At 43.6% G+C, this 20,717-nt stretch overlaps 1 protein-coding gene across 3 annotated transcripts in view; it reads left to right on the forward strand.

Moving 5' to 3' along the window:
- IL20RB (interleukin 20 receptor subunit beta) overlaps positions 1 to 20,717 on the forward strand; it is a 34,354-nt gene that overhangs the window by 6,955 nt on the left and 6,682 nt on the right. Inside the window, exons 2-7 of one of the 3 annotated variants that reach the window (XM_030328852.1) lie at positions 7,112 to 7,238; positions 8,716 to 8,906; positions 12,942 to 13,066; positions 14,825 to 14,975; positions 18,567 to 18,664; positions 18,965 to 19,099. In XM_030328852.1, coding sequence (XP_030184712.1) covers positions 7,112 to 7,238; positions 8,716 to 8,906; positions 12,942 to 13,066; positions 14,825 to 14,975; positions 18,567 to 18,664; positions 18,965 to 19,018 — 746 coding nt within the window. In that variant the 3' untranslated portion in view covers positions 19,019 to 19,099. The other 2 variants (XM_030328850.1, XM_030328851.1) reach the window with 2 other exon arrangements.

Below are 20,717 nucleotides of genomic sequence, written 5' to 3' on the forward strand. Positions count from 1 at the left end.
GTCAACTGTATTCTTTGTTTTTGCACTTGCACAGTTACATCAGGTAGAGTCTTTTTTAACTGGTTTCTTCAGAGACTTGACTTCAATACACATGACTGAGGACACTTCTTATAAAGGAGAATGCTGTGTGGATAACAAAGTTTTCTTTTTCTCCCCTTAACTGTGTTCTCAAGACCATATTCTGTAACAGTTGGAGAGGATTTTTTTTTTTTTTTTTAACACTTTGAAGGTGGGAAGAATCACTTTTGGCTTGAGTTTCCATCTCATTGAGTCATTTCCTATTTCCTGGTTAGTGTCCTAGCAGAAAAGGAATCATTCTTCATGCAGTGCCATTGTACTTTCTATGTAACTCTATTAAATGTTGCCTGGCCTCAGTAGTTCATGGGCATTACTGTTTTTCCATCTCACACCCAGTGTACATGTGTTATATAAACCCGGGCAAAACAAAGATGATATTTGGAATACACTCTACAAATAGCATAAGGATATTAAAGACGTTACCTTTAGGGCTCAAAAAGAAGCAGCAGTTTTCATTTTGATAAAGGAATGAGACTGAGTATTTTGCCCACAATGGATTTGTGAATGGATTCTGTGAAGTTCCACAGGTAGAAGAGAGTCACACAAGTGCAAATTATTGCATTAACACAATGGAACCACCTAAAGGTTGGGACATCTCTTGCTGTTTTCCTGCCCTAGGTGCCTTCTTATGAAGAAAGACATACTGCGTAATTCAACCTCAGAGTGTGTTGCTTAAATCCTTAAGTGACCTAATCATCAGGTTACCCTCCCTAAACAGGTCTCCCTCACTGATTTAATTGACTGGACCTAATTATAGAACTTCACATTTTTCCTAGGTGCATTTCATTTTGAGTTTATCCCATCATGATCTTTTAAACTCTCTTTTTAATGTTTATTTTATTTTTGAGAGAGACAGAGCGTGAGGAGGGGAGGTGCAGAAAGAGAGAGGGAGGCACAGAATCTGAAGCAGGTTCTCTCTGAGCTGTCAGCACAGAGTCCGATGCGGGGCTCAAACCCACAAACTGTGAGATCATGATCTGAGCTGAAGTCCGATGCTTAACTGACTGAGCCACCCAGGCGCCCATCATGATCTTTTAAAATATATCCTGTCATTCACATAATCAGAATTAATACCATTAATATGTCATGATATTATGGTTGTATTTTTTAATTGAAATTGTGTTGAGGAAATTCTAGATTCACATTCAGTTTTAAGAAATAATATAGGGATTGGGGCACCTGGGTAGCTCAGTCAGTTGAGTGTCAGACTCTTGATTTCGGCTCAGGTCATGATCTCACAGTCGTGAGGTGGAGCCTGTGTTGGGCTCTGCACTGACAACTCGGCCTGCTTTGGATTTTCTCTCTTCCTCTAGCTCTGCCCATCCCCCGCTCACGTGAGAATGCACACATGTGTTCTCTCTCTCTCTCAAAATAAATAAATAAACTTAAAAAAAAAAGAAATAATACAGGGACCCCAGGTTCCCCCAGTGGTATTTTGGAGAACGGTAGCATAATATCACAACCAGTATGTTGACATCATTGATACAATTCTGTCTTGTTCTGATTTCTCCAGTTTTACTTGTACACATTAGTTTATGTGTGTGTGCACAAGTGTGTGTATACGTTTGTGAGTTTGCCACCACAGTCAGCATACTGAACAGTTCAGACATCACAGTGATACCTCCTGTTGCCTTTTTATAACTATACCCACCTCCCTCTTACCACCCTCACTTCCCCACTGTTTCTAACCTCTGGCAACCACTAATCTGTTCTCCATTTCTAAAATTTTATAATTTCAAAATGTTATATAAATAGAATCATACAGTATGTAACTTTTTGGGATTGGCTTTTTTTATTCAGCAAAGTTCCCTGGAGATTCCTAAGTTGTTTTGTGTGTCACTAATTGGTTCCTTTTAGTATTCCATGGATGGATATTCTATAATTTGTTTAACCATTCAGCTCTTGAAGGACATATAGGTCGATTCCAGTTTGTCTATGGACATTGTGTATAGATCTTTTGTGATAGAAGTTTTAATTTCTTTGGGATAAATGCCCAAGAGTACAATTGCTGGGTTGTATAGTAATTATAAGTTTAGTTTTACAAGAAACTGCTAATGTATTTTCCAGAATGGCAAATACCATTTTACATTACCACCAGCAATATATGAGTGATCCACTTTCTCTGCATCCTCACCAGGATTTGGTTTTGTCTTTTTTTTTAAATTATTTATTTCATTTTAGCCACCTGGATAACTGTGTGTTGCTATTTCATTGTGGTTTTAACTTGCGTTCTCCTAATAGCAAATGGTGTTGAACATCTGTTCATGTACATATTTTCCATCTGTACGTTCTCTTCAGTGACATGTCTCTTCATGTCTTTTGCCTATTTTCTAATTATTGTTTGCTTTTCTACTGTTGATTTTTAATAGTTCTTTACATGTTCTAGACATGAGTCCCTTGTGAGATAGGTAGTTTTCTAATATTTTCTCCCATTCTGTAGCTTGTCTTCTCCTTCTCTTAATAGGTTCTTTTGCAGAGCAAAAGATTTTAATCTTGGGGCCTCGGTGGCTCGGTTGGTTAAGTGTCTGACTTTCACTCAAGTCATGATTTCATGAGTTCTTGAGTTCATGCCCTGCATTGGGCTCTCTGCTGTCAGCACAGAGCCTGCTTCAGATCCTCTGTCCCCCACCCCGCCCCTGCCCTGCCTCTCTCCTGCTCATTCTTGCTCTCTCTCTCTCAAAATCAGTCAATAAATAAATAAACCAAAAAAAAAGATTTTAATTTCGATGATGCTCAATTATAAATTTTTCCTTTTATGAACCTAGTTTTTGGTGTCAAGAATAAGAACTCTTTGCCTAGCCCTGAAAATTTTCTCCTTTGTTTTTTCTTAAAAGTTTTAGAGTCTACATTTTACATTCAGTCTATCCTTTTTTTTTGAGAGAGTGCATGTACATGCGTGTGTGAGAGGGGGAGGGGCAGAGGGAGAGGGAGAGGAAAATATTCAACAGGCTCCAATCCCAGCACAGAGCCCTACAGGTTCAATCTCACCATCTGTGAGATCATGACCTGAGCCGAAATCAAGAGTCTGATGCTCAACCAACTGAGCCACCCAGGTACCCCTCTATGGTCCATCTGAGTTCATTTTAAAATAAGGTGCAGGGTTTAGGTTGAGATGTATTATTATTATTTGCCTTGCAGATGTCCTATTGCTTTAGTATTATTTGCTGAAATGGCTATTCATCTTCTATTGAATTACTTTTGTGCCTTTGCCAAAAATCAGTTGAGTATATTTGTGGGTCTATTTCTGGGATCTCTATTTTGTTTCATTGGTCTATGTGTCTTTTTTTTTTTTTTTTTTTGGCTAATACCACACAGTCTCAATTACTATAAGTCTTAAAATTGGGTAGATTTATTCCTCTCATTTTATTCTTCTTCAAAATTGTTTTCTTATACATTTGAGATAAAGCTTATCTATATCTACAAAATCCTTGATGGGCTTTGATAGGAATTACATTAAATCTGTGTATGAACTTGGGGAAAATTACCATTTTAATTATGTTGAATTGTCCAGTGCATTAACACAGTATGTGTCTCCATTTATTTAGTTTGGCCTTGAAATCCTTGACCAGCATTGTGGAGTTTTCTCTCTACAGATCCTAGATATGTTCTATACCTAAGATTTATTACTATTTCATTTTTTTGAGTGATTGTAAATAGCATTTTTAATTTTGGTATATAAGTGTTCATTGCTAATATATAGAAATGCAATTAATTTTTAATGTTTATCTTGTATCCTATAATAATACTTGTTGAACTCAGTTATTAGTTGTAAGAGGTTTTTGTTTTTGTTTTTGCAGATTCTGTGGGATCTTTTCTTTTTTTAAGATTTTATTTTATTTTTATTTTTTTTCAAGTGTATTTATTTTGAGAGAGAGAGAGTGCACAAGTGGGGGAGGGACAGATTGAGAGAGAGAGAGAGAAAGAGAATCCCAAGCAGGCTCGGTAGTGTCAGCACAGAGCCCAGTGTGGGGCTTGAAGCCACAAACTGCAAGATCACGACCTGAGCCAAAGTCAGATGCTTAACCAACTGAGTCACCAAGGCGCCCCTTTATTTTTTTAAAGTATTCTCTACACCCAATGTGGGGCTCACCCTCACAATCCTGAGATCAAGAGTCGCATGCTCTACTGACTGATCCAGCCAGACACCCTCATTCCATGGGAATTTCTACATAGCCTATCATGTCATCTGCAAACAGGGAGAGTTTTATTACTTCCTTTCCAATCTGTAATGCCTTTTACTTCTTTTGTTTGATTCATGACAGTTGCTAGAACTTTCAGTATTATGTTAAATAAAAGTGGTGATTTCAACTACATGGTTGGAACTCGAGGATATTATGCTAAGTGAAATTAGTCAGAGAAAGACAAATATCATATGACTTCACTCATATGAAGACTTTAAGACACAGAAAAGATGAGCATAAGGGAAGGGAAGCAAAAATAATATAAAAACAGGGAGGGGGACAAAACATAAGAGGCTCTTAAATATGGAGAACAAACAAAGGATTACTAGAGGGGTTGAGGATGGGAGGATGGGCTAAATGGGTAAGGGGCATTAAGGAATCTACTCCTGAAATCATTATTGCACTATATGCTAACTAACTTGGATGTAAATTAAAAAAAAAAAAAAAGGGGCGCCTGGGTGGCGCAGTCGGTTAAGCGTCCGACTTCAGCCAGGTCACGATCTCGCGGTCCCTGAGTTCGAGCCCCGCGTCAGGCTCTGGGCTGATGGCTCAGAGCCTGGAGCCTGTTTCCGGTTCTGTGTCTCCCTCTCTCTCTGCCCCTCCCCCGTTCATGCTCTGTCTCTCTCTGTCCCAAAAATAAATAAACGTTGAAAAAAAAAAAAAAAGTGGTGAGAATGAACATCCTTGCCTTGTTCTTGATTTTAGGGGGAAAACATTGAAGTCTTTCACCATTAAGTAAGGTATTATGAGTAGGTTTTTTGTAGATGGTCTTTATCAAATTGAGATAACTCCCTGCTGTTCTTTTTTTTTTTTTAAACGTTTTTAAATTTATTTTTGAGAGAGAGAGAGACAGAGCATGAGTGGGGGAGGGGCAGAGAAAGAGGAAGACACAGAAGCCTAAGCAGCTTCCAGGCTCTAAGCTGACAGCACAGAGCCTGATGTGGGGCTTGAACTCACGAACTGCAAGATTATGACTTGAGATCATGACTTGAGCCAAAGTTGGATGATTGAGCCACCCAGGCGCCCCTTCCTGCTGTTCTTAACATGAAGAGAGATGTCTTCTTTTTAAAATCATGAATGAGTGTTAGATATTATGAGTACTTTTTCTGTGTCAATTGATATGACTGTAGGATTTTTCTTCTTTAGCTTTTTGATATGGTGGATTACATTAATTGATTTTCAAATGTTGAACTAGCCTTGCATACCTGGAATAAATTCCACTTTGTTATGGTGTATAATCTTTTTTATACATTATTGAGTTGGGATTGCTAGTATTTTGTTCAAGATTTTTGCATCTAAGTGCATGAGATATATTGTTCTGTTGGTTTTTGTTTTTGTTTTTAAAATATATACTATCTTTGATTTTGGTTTCAGGGTAATACTGGCTTCATAAAATAAGTTGGAAAGTTCTTTTATTTTGTGGGAAGAGGTTGTATAAAATTGGTGTTAATTAAAAAAAAAAATTTGGTAGTGTTCTCCAGGGAAACCATTGCCTGGAGATTTCAGTTTTGAGAGTCTTAAAGTTATGAATTATAGCTGTATATTTACATAGCTATGTGATACCCATATATCTGACTAGAGAAATATTTTGAATACTTTAGCAGAGGAAGGATGTCAGAGAGAACCATGCCCCACCCTCTTGTGCCACCCCACTGCAGCTGGCTCTTTTCCTTTTCATCCCTGGGGTGATTGCAAAATTGAGTGGGGAGGGTAAGAGGCCTTCCTGTGGGTACCCCAGGTGTTTCCTTGTAGGGCAGGTCGTGGATGCCAAGAGTAGGATGGAGGTGTATCACTGGGGTCCTACATTAGAGAAGCAAGGGCATCAGCCCCCCATCCCCTCATGGTCACAGGGCTTGATAATGAACAACAGGTGCCAATCTGGACACAGGCACAGAGATGAAAAGGCCCCTGGTGAGGGCCCCAGTTCCCCCCACACTGTGCTACTGATGTTATCACTGTGGTTGTAACAGCAAAGGGAGGCAGGTGTTAGGGACTAAAAGAGAGGTGTGTCAAAGTGGGAGGAGAAGAACCACAGCAGAAGATCCAGACTGCACCCTTGGCTGCATGCAGGGATGAATCCCAGGACTGCCCACCTCCTTAGGAGTGCAGCTTCAGTTTCACAGGTCTCTTTGATTCTGTGTGAAAACCATAGGCCCACTGTGTGCACACCCTGGGCACACCACACACCTGTGTGAGCAGATGATTGTGTCCCAGCTGCCTCAGGGGCCTGCAGTCTGCCTGGAGTGGAGTCTACCATCTGGCTTGGTGCCCTTCTGGATTGGACTCCTTCCACAGCAGACCTGAGCCTGTATTTCCCAGCTGGCAGCTGGCTCCCCATTTGACTTTTGGGGGATGTGAAGGGATGTGCTTTGGTACCCGAGTGGAAATAGTGGAAGGAGGTAATGAGAAAGGGGCCGGAACCTGCATGGGTTTAGTCACATGGTCAGTGGCAGAGTCAAGGCCTGCATCTAGGTGGATCTGACATAAGAGTTGTAAATGTGCTTTAGTTTTCTCATTTATACAGTGGAGAAACCAATGGTCCTTACTTCACAGTATGATCATGAGGATTAAGTGAGATAATCATGTAACAATGTAACACATGGCCTAGATAGAACATGGTAAGTGCTTAATAATATCAGCCATTATTATTACTAATGTTAATATGCCATTTATCACCAAAGGCAGAATTACAATGACGATAGCAACAATTTAGCATTAACGCAAGTATGATAAAATTAGAATTGTTTCAGTTTTATTAACATGTGAGGCCTTTCATTAGAAACTAATTTGAAGCTGTGACATTCCCCTGATATGAGTTCAAGTGTCAGCCTGTCTAACTACCTCAATCCCAGATGGAGTGGCCATCCTGCCTGCCCCTCAGAACCTCTCTGTACAATCAACCAACATGAAGCATCTCTTGACGTGGAGCCCAGTGATGGTGCCTGGAGAAATAATATACTATTTCGTTGAGTACCAGGGGTGAGTTTGATTTGTTTTGTTTTGTTTTTAATTTTTCTCCCTTAAAGAGTAGTTGATTCCTGGAGATACAGTCGTCATGCCAGAGCTGAAGGAGGCTTGGTGAGCCCAGGGATAGATTATTTTCCACGATCTGCCTCCTCTGTTTGCATGGGCATTGGGACAGTTGAAGAAGCAAGGGAAATTGTGCTGTAGATTTTACAGTGAGCTCTCTGGGAATACAAGTGTATATAAACACATTCTGGTAGAGCTTCTTTTCAACAGTGAGCCAACTGTCCAATGCTAAAGAAAATCTTAAGAAATGATTTTGGCTCTGACTTGAGGTGGATAAATCATTGGAGTCACAGATCTTTTGGAGGTGGGGGAGGCCTCAGTTTTCCTGACTATGATCTTGCCTATAGGAGCCAAAACAAATCATGATCCTAAAGATTAGCAGGACCTGGGGTTAGGCAGGATCTACTCTTCTTCAGGTGCCCAGGCTCTGAGAACTCTTGAGAAGAGACAGGGACACAGAAGGCTCTCAATATGTTTCATTAACAGTAAATACACACTGAACACCTATGTGTGTAGACATTGCTCTAGGCTCAGGGGTACAGATGACAAGATTTCTAGGTATAGGGAGCTTCCATTTAGAAGAGGAGACAGACAGTAAAATGGTAAAGAATCAAATACACTAGGTCTACACTGTCCAGTGTGGTAGCACTAGACACAGATTGCTACTTAAATTTAAATCAGTTAAAATCACATTGAAGCATCTGTTTTTCAGTCATACGAGTCACATCGCAAGTTCTTAATAGCCACATGTGGCTAGTGACTACCATATTGAACAACACCGATATGGAAAATGTTCTATTGGGCCGCACTGCTCTAGGCGGTTTCAGATATGTTTAAGCCGGTATCTGAAGGACAGGAGAAGCATTGTGAACAGCAGGGATGGAACATTTGAGCCACAGTGAACAGGTAGTCACAGGTCCTAAGGTAATAAGAGCTCAGCATGGGAGGAATGGCAAGGAGGCCAGTGTAGAGGGAACATCATGTTTAGGGGCAGTGAAGGCCAGAGGGTGTTGCAGGTCCCAGGGAAGAGTTTGGATTCTGTTCTAAGTGCTTTGGAAGCCATTAAGAAGAGAAATGTCACGATCTGTTGAGTGATGAATGGTTTGAAGAACACCAGAAGTGGAAGCTGAGTCAGGAGACCACAGCAAAGCCAGGGATGAAAATAGCCAAGATTCAGGGGGTGCTGTGGAGATGGAGAGGCCAGGACAGATTGGGGTTTATGCCTAGGTTTCCCTTGTCCCGTGATAAAAGGAGTAAGAAAGTATGGATGGTGGGTGAAGGAGGTGGATGGAGGAACTGGAGAAAGGAGCAAATGCTTCTTTTGCTGATCCATAAAAAGCAGGTCAATGAGGCAGTTACTTGCACCCATCATTGAGCCTAGGTAGAAGGGGCTGGTATGACACGATGTCCTCTTCTCCTTGGCCAGAGAGTATGAGAGCCTGTACATGAGCCACGTCTGGATCCCCAGCAGCTGGTGCTCACCTACCAAAGGTCCTGAGTGTGACATCACTGATGACATCACTGCCACTGTGCCGTACAATCTCCGTGTCAGGGCCACCCAGGGCTCAGAGACCTCAGCCTGGAGCACTCTGAAGCCTCCCTTCAATCGAAATTCAAGTAAGTCACTTCTCTTCTTACTCCCCCATCCCCATTGGCCTCCCCTTCAGGAACCAAATTCACTGAGAGTTTCAGAATTCTTGTTAGCATCAAATTAGCCTTGAACACAAACAGTCCTAACTGGTCCATTTATTTATTTGTTGTAAATGTTTATTTATATTGAGAGAGTGGGTGTGCATGTGTGGGTGGGGGAGGGGCCAGAGAGAGAGGGAGAAAGAGAATCTCAAGCTGATAGCCAAGAGGCCGATGCAGGGCTCCATCATGACCTGAGATGACATTGAGAGTCAGATGCTTAACCGACTGAGCCACCCAAATGCCCCCTAACTGGTCCATTAAAAAAAATTTTCAACCGCTAAAATTAAATAAATAAATAAATAAATAAATAAATAAAAATTGCCACTGCTTCCCACATGCCCTCTCATTTTGGAAGAGACTTTGGAAGTCATTCCTGGCTGTCTCTGTCAGGGTCTGCAGGTGGTGGGGAACATGGAAGGATTGGGTAGAAATCAGAACATGAGGGAGGCCAAGGTAGAAGGGGCTGAGGAAGGTGAAGACAGATTTGAAGGGGAAGTTGACCCTCTAGAGTCAGAGTGGTATGATTCAAATCCTAGCTCAGCCACTTGATAGCTGGCTCCCTGCCTTCTCACCCATAAGAAGGGCAACAGTTTGCCTCACTGGGTAGTTGTGGGGACCATATAAGGTGTACTATGTAAGTGTTCTGGGCAGTGCTGTCCTATCATAGCACTCAGCTACTGGTAACTGTTATTATTATTATTACCTCGGGGATGCCCAGAGTCAAGAGCCAGAGAGCCGAGAAGGGAAGAGGTGGGGGCAGGAGTGAGACCCCCAGAATGGGATATCAATAGGAATTTTGGTGCAAAATGTGGGCTTCTCTGCCCAGGCCTCTTTCCCCAGGCACTGAGAGCAGATACCGTGGCGGCAGTGGGATCCCAATATGAGGCACTGGCGGAGGCTGAGGGTCACTGGAGGGTGCAGTGCCCAGGCAGCACCCAGCACCACCTCTCTCCAGCTCCTAGAATCCTGGGACTATAGCCAAGACCATCGCTGGGGACTGGCAGCTATTGTTGGAAAGGAAGGCATAGGTCAGATGGAGATAAGAAAATGCTTATAAAACTATGTGGGCAATGGTGTGCAGTAACAACTTGTGCTTGAGAAGCCCTGTGTAAACAGGAAAAGGTCTTACTGCAGGAGCAGCTGAGGAACAGGAAGGAGCCTCTATACCTGCACCAGAAGGTAGAAGATGTCATCCTCTGTGATCGCTGCGTAGGTGGAGTTAGCTACAGATTTAGGATGGAATCATGACTCCGAAAGGGGTATTAAATCTGTTCTTTTGCCTTTGAAAAGGGCCACCCTAACTTCTCCCCAGGCATGTGAAAAATCTTGTTTTAAGGCTCTTCTGAAAAAGCTCTCTTACTCTTAAGGGGAAGCCTTATTTAAAAAAATTTTTTTTTCATTGATTATTTATTTTTGAGAAAGAGAGACAGACAGAGTGTGAGCGGGGGAGGGGAAGAAAGAGAGAGGGAGACACAGAAGCAGAAGCAGACTCCAGGCTGTGAGCTCTCAGCACAGAGCCTGACGCAGGGCCCAAACCTATGAACGGTGAGATCATGACTTGAACTGAAGTTGGATGCTTAACCGACTAAGCCACCCAGGCGCCCCAGTTAAGAGGAAGCTTTGTTGAGAGTAGAGGTTCTTAACCTTGATTGCACATTCCAGTCACAGCAGAGCTTTAGAACCACATGTCTGGGGCCCATCCCCAGAGAGTCTGATTTAAATAATCAGTGTGCATTTTGTTCACTGGGAGTTTGTAACTTCCTCAGGTTGTTCTCATATATAGCTAGTTTTGAGATCAACTCATACAGAAACTAAATATCCCCACACAAGAGTCTAGAAATATGGAAAGGCATGGTCTCAAATTCCGGCCACTAACTATGTAATTCTGGGCAAGTCATATAACTTCTCTGACTTCTCAATTACGTCACCTGTACCACCTTCCTAAGCTTGCTGGATGGATGAAATGAGATAAGTATGTAGAATGTACAGGACAGAGGTTCCTGCCCCAACACTGTCAAAAAATTCTCCTCTGAACTGAAATGACTTTAGGTCATTTTCTCTAATTCTATTCTCAATAAATTTGGAGAAGAGAGGGTCCAATATTAATCATGTTTACTTAAAACTGAAGCTTCTGAACTGGTTATGTTTTGCAGTTGGTCCCTGACTTCCCGGTTCTCCTGTCCACTATCCAGGCAGCTCTTCAAATGTCAGGAAATGCTTTGCTCTCCAAAAACTCCCTCTAGGAACTGCCTTTCCTCTGAGTATCCATTGACCTCAGTGCAGGGGGATTTAGCCCAGAACACACACCACTGTACTTCCCAAGCCAAAGCCAACCATTGGGATGGCCCTTCTGGTCATGCAGTGTCTAGATTTGATAGGCAAGTATGGACCCGTCATCAGTGGCCAGGGACAGGAGGCTGCCTATGTGCACCCTTCTGTCCTCGGTCTGCTGATGGGTAAGAATCCACAGAGGCTGCTCCTGCCCTGTTTGGGATCCAGCCATATGAAAGATGGGAGTTTGTGCTTAAGCTATAATTTCTGGAGTTGATTACTGGAATTTGTAAAGCCCTCTGACTTTCCAGCATCCCTAGTAAGAATACGAGATGAAGAATTCTTGGACCAAGAATAGAATGGCCAACCCGTCCACAGGTTGCTGATTTCCTGATGCTTAAAGGCATCAGCAGCCAGTATATATCACTGATTTATTTGAGTTACAGTGATACACATGTCCCTGCCGGGTATGTTCATTCCAGGGGCGCAAAGAATGGACCCAACTGTTCAGTATGGAACTGAATTCATGCAGGTGTTTGGCAAGCATTATGAAATAGCATCTGCTCACTTAGATGAGTCAAGGTGAGGAGAAATTTCTGCCAAAAAAGTAAAAAGAAGAACATGGATTATAAAATTTTAAAACAGAGGGGTGACTGGGTGGCTCAGTTGGTTAAGCGTCCAACTTCAGCTCAGGTCATGAGCTCATTGTTTGTGAGTTCGAACCCTGTTTTGGGCTCTGTGCTGACAGCTCAGAGCCTGGAGCCTGCTTCAGATTTTGTATCTTCTTCTTTCTCTGTTCCTCCCCCGCTCACACTCTGTCTCTTTCTCTCTCTCTCTCAAAAGTAAATAAAGATTTAAAAAAATAAAATTTTAAAACAGAAAGAAGTGTTTATCTGAGTACTGAGTCACTTTTCTTGAGTATGTATGCCTCCGAAGAACACAGCAGAGGACTTTATTATGGTCAAGAAGAGTGAAAAAGAGAATTATAGTAAGTCTTTGTCATTAAACAATTTTATTTTGCTCATTATTCAAAAAGCATTTACTGAGCACCTGCTGAGTACAAGAGAGTATTGGTATACAGAGGTCCCCCTAATTTTCAGGGGATATGTTCCAAGCCCCCCAGTGGTTGCCTGAAACTGAGAATAGTATCAAATTCTATATATACTATGTTTTTTCCTATATGTGCATACTTATGGTAAAGTTTAATTTTTAAATTAGGCACAGTAAGAGATTAATAGCAATAACTAATAACAGAAGAACAATTACAACAATATGCTGTAATAAAAGTTCTGTGTATGGGGTCTCTCCTCTCTTAAAGCACCTTAATGTGCCATACTGGCCCTCCTTCTTCTTGTAGTGATATGAGATGATATAATGCCTAAGGGATGAGATGGAATGAGGTGCATGACATGGACACTGTGATGTAGCGTTAACTACTGACCTTCTCATTGTATATCAAAAGGAGGATCATCTGCTTCCCTCCCCACCACAAGTACCGGAAACCATGGCAAGCAAAATCTCAGACACGGCAGATGATGGTACAGTTTCTGTGTGCTGGGAAGTGACATCACAGCCCTCCCTTCCCTACAACCCTAGCATGTTTCTACTGATGACTTGGTTCTGATCTCTCAGGACAGAAATCAGTCCTGTCTGGGGCTGGCTCTGATTCTCCCCCTGTCTTGCCAACAGCCATCCTTACCCCACCTGGGATGGATGTCACCAAGGACGGCTTCCATCTGGTTATTAAGCTGGAAGACCTGGGGTCCCAGTTTGAGTTCCTTGTGGCTTACTGGAGGAGGGAGCCTGGTGCCAAGGTGAGACTTCCAGCCTTGGCCTTGGAGTCGGGCCTCAGGGATGGAGTCACAGACCTCTGAGAGGTGGGCGAGGAAAGCCGGCCCCTAAAGTGCTCACTGTCTGGGGGTGGCCCGAGCATGAACAGGCCTAGGTGGAGGATGGGAAAGGAGAGATGGGAGTAGACTGACAATCCTAGAGCCTCCTCTTGAAAGAATTGCTTTGGTCCACCCCACGCTTTGGCTTGGAGCCTTCTCGGGCCAGATTTGCTGAGGTGTGAGGGTTGCCTCTTTGCCCTAAACTCTAACATAGTACGATCCATAATATCTTTCAGTGCCTTTCTCATTCCTCATCAGCCTGTCTCCTCAGCCATTCTCCCTAAAGTATGTTTAGGTACAGCAGACCAGAGTGTTCTAGATTATATAGATGATTTAAAAAGCATATGAGACTGGCACAATCCTCTTAAGGGCGTGTATCTGGGTAGGGTGCAGAAGTTGGGGCAGAGAGCCAGGAACTGGCTTGTGAATAAACCTGTCTAATTAGTGACCAGTTGGCCACCCAGAATGCCTAGATGGGGCACTGCCCCATCATACTGTGGGATAGTTGCTGCAGACTGGGTTGGGTGGGATGTTGGCACTCCCAGAGTGAATGGCCAAACAAACAGAAACAGCAGAAGGGCTGGAGCTCGGGTGGGAACTAAGGGATAGCCAGACCCACCAGAGACCCCACCCAAGATGACTTACAAAGGCTACTGTAGGCAGCATGAGGGAAACAGCCTTCATTATAAATCTGGATAGGAGGCAGCAGAGAGCTTTCACAGAATCTATGAACAGAGCTGTCCGAGGGTGCCCCTGACCTCACAGCAGTATCTGGGGGGCCAGGCACATGCCCTACGATCTACTCAACAGGGGCTGTAATTTGGGTTTTTTCCCCTGAAAAGTGACATGTGTAGGTGGGGCAGGCAATAACAATGGTTTCCAGTATTTACTTGTGCTGGGTCAGGGCCCAGTGGTAGGACATGGCATTGCCAGCCAGGCAGAGGGAGTAGTATGGGGATAGATCAGGGCCTAGGCAGGAGGGAGCATGCAGCTCCCTCAGATTCTTTGGGATGGAGCCCATTCCCCACCCTTGGAAACTGGCAGGGCCAGTGCTGAGAGAGGAGCATGTACTCTGAGTCATTGGGGCTTGGCCCAGACAAGCCTCTACAGGTACAAGTGTGGAGCACAGGCCTCACCAGGTGGGTGGAGGTAGAGGGGTATACAGATGGGTGGACAGATGGGTAAATAGATGGATGGGTGAGGAAGCATATCCTACTGGCTCCATTGCTCTTGTGAACTGATCACTTTGGCTACACTGGCCATGCCAAGTCCCTCGGCTCAGTCAGATTTCTGAACTTGAGGTGTTTGCACAAATGTTACCCTGTCAGAAAGAACTTCCCTAACCACTCTGTTTAGTCCCTTCTCATAATTCTACCTCCTTGCCCTACTTCCTTTTTCTTCACAGCTCTATCACCACCTGCCATGTGGCCTATAATTGTCTCTGTCCCCCATGTAAGCTCCATGAGTGCAGGGACTTTATTTTGTTCAATGCTATGCCTACAATAGTACCTGGCACATAGTAGGTACTTAATAAATACATGAGAATGAATGAATGAATAAATGAGAGGGAACATTTTATATGCATCTCAGAAAGGAAATATCTAGAACTTTACTTCCTTGGCTCTTCTTGCCTTGTCCTGTCCTGCTTCCCTGAGGGTGTAACTGTTTTCTGGTCTCCTAAAGGAACATGTCAAAGTGGTGAGGAGCAGGGGCATTCCGGTGCACCTGGAAACCATGGAACCAGGGGCTGCATACTGTGTGAAGGTCCAGACATTCGTGAAGGCCATCGGGAGACACAGCCCTTTCAGCCAGCCAGAATGTGTCAAGGTGCAAGGTACGGATGGCTTGCCCGTTTCCTGGAGTCCTACATAGGTGAAGGCCCCTCCTGGTGGATGCTGGGTTGTCTGCTGGGTTCCTTTAGTTCTGAGTTTGCCCTAGGTTTCACTGACCTGCCCCCGAGCTGGGTGGGTTTCTGTGATGAAAGTGTACTTTCCTGTAATTCTCTTAGAAGCAAGATTTCACCTTGGGGCTTGTTGGGGTCACTTGAGCAGCTGTCTAGAACACTTTCCTCCTGAAAGCTCTCTAGGCCTGAGGCCAGATGTTGCAAGCACTTGTGAACCAGGGTGGGCTGAGGGTGCCAGAGAGGTATGAGAGTCAGACCTTGCAAAGAGGCACCCCACTGTATATCACCGCTACTTTCAGCTGGAAGGGACTTGATGGAAAGTCTACAGAATCCTCTGGTTTGACCTAACTTTTTTCCCTTGACTTTTTTATGGTCTAAAACTTACAGTGTTAAAAAAAAAATCCTTTGAAAAGAAACAAAACAATACCCCATATCCCACGATTCTGCCACTCAAGCACCACGAATGACATTTTTGTGTAACATTTTCATCTTTAAATAATTATTTTAAAAATTTAGTACTTTCATATGATTCAAAAAATATAAGATACATGTGGAAACTCTCCTTTCTACTTCTCTTCCCCATCCTTGCAATTCCATCCTCTCCCCTATAGGTATTCATTTCTTGTATACCCTTCTAAAGACTTTTAAATACATATACAAGTAAATGAAAATCAAAACCACACTCGGATATCACCTGACGCCAGTCAGAGTGGCCAAAATGAACAAATCAGGAGACTATAGATGCTGGCGAGGATGTGGAGAAACGGGAACCCTCTTGCACTGTTGGTGGGAATGCAAATTGGTGCAGCCACTCTGGAAAACAGTGTGGAGGTTCCTCAAAAAATTAAAAATAGACCTACCCTATGACCCAGCAAGAGCACTGCTAGGAATTTACCCAAGGGATACAGGAGTACTGATGCATAGGGGCACTTGTACCCCAATGTTTATAGCAGCACTCTCAACAATAGCCAAAGTATGGAAAGAACCTAAATGTCCATGAACTGATGAATGGATAAAGAAATTATGGTTTATATACACAATGGAGTACTACGTGGCAATGAGAAAGAATGAAATATGGCCCTTTGTAGCAACATGGATGGAACTGGAGAGTGTTATGCTAAGTGAAATAAGCCATACAGAGAAAGACAGATACCATATGGTTTCACTCTTATGTGGATCCTGAGAAACTTAACAGAAACCCATGGGGGGAGGGGAAGGAAAAAAAAAAAGAGGTTAGAGTGGAAGAGAGCCAAAGCATAAGAGACTCTTAAAAACTGAGAACAAACTGAGGGTTTATGGTGGGTGGGAGGGAGGGGAGGGTGGGTGATGGGTATTGAGGAGGGCACCTTTTGGGATGAGCACTGGGTGTTGTATGGAAACCAATTTGACAATAAACTTCATATGTTGAAAAAATATACATATACAAGTAAATGAGAATATATATATATATCCCTTTATTTTAGCACAAATGGTAGCATACTTGATGCACTGTTCTGGATCTTGTCTTTTTCACATTATATATCTTATAGATTTTTCCACATCAATGAAGAACTTTTTCATCCTTCTTTACAGCCTCACAGTATATAGTTGTGTGTATATGTGACTAATTTAACTAGTCCTTCATTGATGGACATTTAGGTTTTTTTCCCAATATTTTTCTCTTCTAGCCAATGCTTTAATTAATTACATCATACGCAGATCAGCTTGCTGGTTTGTGTATATTTGAAGATGAATTCCTGGAAGTAGAGCTGCTTGGTCAGAGGCATCCATATTTGAGTTTTGACCACTGTTCCCAAATTGCTCTGCATGGTGGTATGATCATTCCACCATTGTCCACGTGTAGACACTTGTGCATACACTCTGTGCTCACTTTTACACAGATACAACATTCATAACATTTTCCACGTGGATTTCCTGGTTACTATTTTATACTCCTTTTTAAAATCATGTAAGTCAAGTTTGGTGAAGAATCCAAACAACAAAGAAGTGTATAAAGTGAGAGGTACATGTTCTCCATTCTCCCCCACACCACTCAGGTTTGCTTTGGCAAGTTTGACGTTGAATCTTCCAGTCATTGTGTGATGCCAATACTCATAGGCAAAAATGGGACTGTACTGTGCTTACCATTCTGTACCTTACTTGTCTTCACTTAGAAGTATATTGTGAACATCTTTTCATGTCAGTACATGTGGACAGGCCTCATTTTTTAAAGATTATTTATTTATTTTGAGAGAGAGAGAGTGAGCACAAGCAAAGGAGGGACAGAGAAAAGGCTCTGCATCAGTGCAGAGCCCGACGTGTGGCTCGAACTCATGAACTGTGAGATCATGACCTGAGCTGAGATCAAGAGTTGGACACTTAATCGACTGAGCCACCCAGGCATCCGGACCTACCTCATTTTTAAAGAAGATGTATAATAAGTGAATTAATCAATGTGCCAAAATATATATAACAATATATATAATATATATGATATTATAATGTATATTATATATTCTGTGCTTTCCAGTCTTGCCATTAGAAATCAGGCTGTAGTGAACAAATTTGTGTATATCCCAATTCCCATTTTAATAGCTGAATTCCTAAGCTACCATGCCAATGTCACATAATATATTAACTTGTCTCCTATTTTGGGGTATTTAGATCTATTTCTGTGTTTTAGGTGATTTCCATTTGCTTTTGATGATGATGTTCATTGATTGATTGATTGATTGATTCATTCATTCATTCAGTGACTACTTACTGAGCATTGACTATGTGCCAAATACTGGCCTAGTCACTGGGATACAGCAGGGAAGCCCCTGCCCTCATGGGAGCTTATTCTCTAGTTGGGGAGACAGGCTACAAACAAGTAAACAAATGAGATAGTTTCACTTGGTGGTATGTGCTATGAACAAAACACACCAGAGCATACATGGAGGTGGTGGGAGGTGCGGAGGGAGACTGGTTATGGGGCTGTTTGCCCCAGTCCAGATGTCGCCACGAACCACTTTCTGCGTATAATTGTTTCCTTCCTTGAAATTATTTTTTGGAATCCACTCAGAGGAGTAAATGAAAGGGTATGAACATTCGTTTATTTCTTGACGTGTACTGCCGAAGTATTTTACAAAATCACTGAAACAGAGCACAGTGCCCCTAGCCATATACCTGATACCACAGCCTTCCCTGTGGCCTCGCTGGCTGTGCCACCCTTCACACCATGGGTGAGGGGTCTGACCTAGAGGGGCCCAGTGAGTTGCTCCACGTCACGCGGAACAGAAAGGTGGGAACATAACCGATCACCCCTTCTGCATCTGCAGATGCTCACACTTGGCACTTTCTGATGCATGTACTGAGCATGCTCAGTACAATGACTCTGGGCTTCGGAGCCAGCCCTAGCTGTGTGACCAGGGGTAAGTCACTTAACGATAGCAGGGGCTCGATATATCGTAGTTATAATGTGACTGTTTTCTGAGGTCAGTATTTCCCTCCATAATGTAAGTCAATGCCAAGAGCAAATTGTGAAACACATTTTGTTTTCAGTTACCACCAGCTCCCTTCTGTGCTGTTCTCTCTCGGCACCTCCCCCTCATCCTGCCGGTGTCCTGGCACTCTGCCCTCCTCCCGGCAGCTGCGCCGAGGTACGTGTTAACACAGCTAGTGGCCTAACACATGATGCTCCTCCCTTTCCCTTCCCAAGAAAAAGATTTTAATCTTCCCTGGGGCTTTCTGAAAACAACGCCTTAATCTGGATTCTAAGAAAAATGGTTTTAATGGTGGTAATTTTAGTCACTAAGGCAGACGTCAAATCTCAGGATGTTGGCATCTGCCGTCCTGGCCGATGTGCAAAGCCAACTCCAGGAAAAAGCGAGGGAGGCCAGGGTGGGGGACTTCACCTTCTCTGTTGTCTCCTAAGCCTGTTCTTATCTTTTCATTTCCAGGAGAGACCCTCCCCCTGGCGCTGGCCCTGTTTGGGTTTGTTGGCTTCATGCTGATCCTCGTGGTTGTGCCCCTTTCCATCTGGAAAATGGGCCGGCTGCTCCGGCACTCCTGTTGCCCCGTGGTGGTGCTTCCCGACACCTTGGTAATGATATTCTTTTTTCCTTTCAGCATGACGCTTACCAGATGGAGTTTGATGAGTCTGGCATGGGCACACATTCTGTGGCTTTACAAGCATTTGCACAAAGAGGAGAGAAGAGGATTTATAGGAATTCACTTCTTTTTTTAAAATGTTTATTTTCAAGAGAGAGAGCATGCAAGAGTGGGGGCAGGCAGAGAGAGAGAGAGAGGGGTACAGAGGATCTGAGCTCTGTGCTGACAGCAGAGAGCCTGATGTGGGGCTCGAACTCACAAACTATGAGATCATGACCTGAGTGGAAGTCGGACACTTAACCAACTGAGCCACCCAGGTGAATTAGAATTCACTTCTAATTAGAGGGGCTGAGAGAGAACCTTCTTCTCTGGGGAGTGGTGGCCTTCCTCAGGCTCCCATCAGGCCACTGCTTCCTGCCCTCAGGACCTGGCACAGCCAAGAGAGCAGGTGTGTTACACCATTCAGGATGCTCGGCATTTCAAGAGTCATGCACAATCTTACACTTCTGTACTGACCTGCGAGCATTCTTGGTCCCTTGCCATAATTAAAACAGCAGCTACATCCATTCATGTTCCAACCCAACATATTCAACTCATATGCCAAGAGCCTCATTGGTTCTCAGGGCATAGTGCATGTGTGTGAAGCATGGACCATGCTTTGCCTTTGGCTGGGGGCTGGGGCACAGTCTGGGCCTGGCCAGTGACTACCCACGGTTAGGGGTCCCCACCTGTTTTCTCATCTCCTTGCCAAGGCAGGTTTGAGTCTCCAATGAGGGTAGGTCCTATGCCCATGCCAGGGTGGGAGGAAAGCAAAAGCAGGCCTCCAGTATTTCCCTATGTGCCATTTTGCTAACTCCTGTGCCCCCCCCATGCCACCTAGACCTTGACACTTAAAGCAGCACAAAACAAAACAAAGCAACAACAAACAAAAACAAACCCATCCCTGTCACCTCAGGGATTTCTCACAGATCTCTCCTGGCAGGAGGGAGTTAGCAGTCAGCTTCTCAGAGGCAACTAGAATCAGAAGTGCCTATGGTTCTTTATTAGCCTGGAGTCACTCTGGAAGGAGTTACTCTTATGATATCTGCATGACCCTGCGAGCACAGGCCATGCTCTCCCTGCACGTGGAAGTAATCCTCCCTGTGACCCAGTCTCCACCACACCCTCCACCCTGTCATCCTCACACCAGCTCTTTCTCTTTCTAGCGCTTCTACGTAGACCTAACTTTAGCTGACACTAGTGCAGAGTTAAGTGCCAGACACTGTTCTAAGTCTTTAAATATATTGACTCATTTCATTTTCCCTTTTCCATCATTGCTTACCAATGTGCGTTTCATCAGCGCCCCACCAGCCCACTCTGAATGACTAAATGGTTCACTGCCAAACAGGAAGGCACCGTGGTATAGCAAACACAGGGGGGCAGGGCTGGCCTATTCCCCTTCAGCAAGAACCCTAGGGGCTCAAAGTTGTGGGACCATTAAAGGATGTGTATTCTGGGGGTGCCTGGGTGCTGCAGTCGGGTAAGCGTCTGACTCTTCATCTCAGCTCAGGTCATGATCTCACAGTTCCTGAGCACAAGCCCCGCATCAGGTCTCTGCAGGAA

This window comes from Lynx canadensis, chromosome C2 (assembly GCF_007474595.2).
Source record: "Lynx canadensis isolate LIC74 chromosome C2, mLynCan4.pri.v2, whole genome shotgun sequence".
Taxonomy (NCBI): domain Eukaryota; kingdom Metazoa; phylum Chordata; class Mammalia; order Carnivora; family Felidae; genus Lynx; species Lynx canadensis.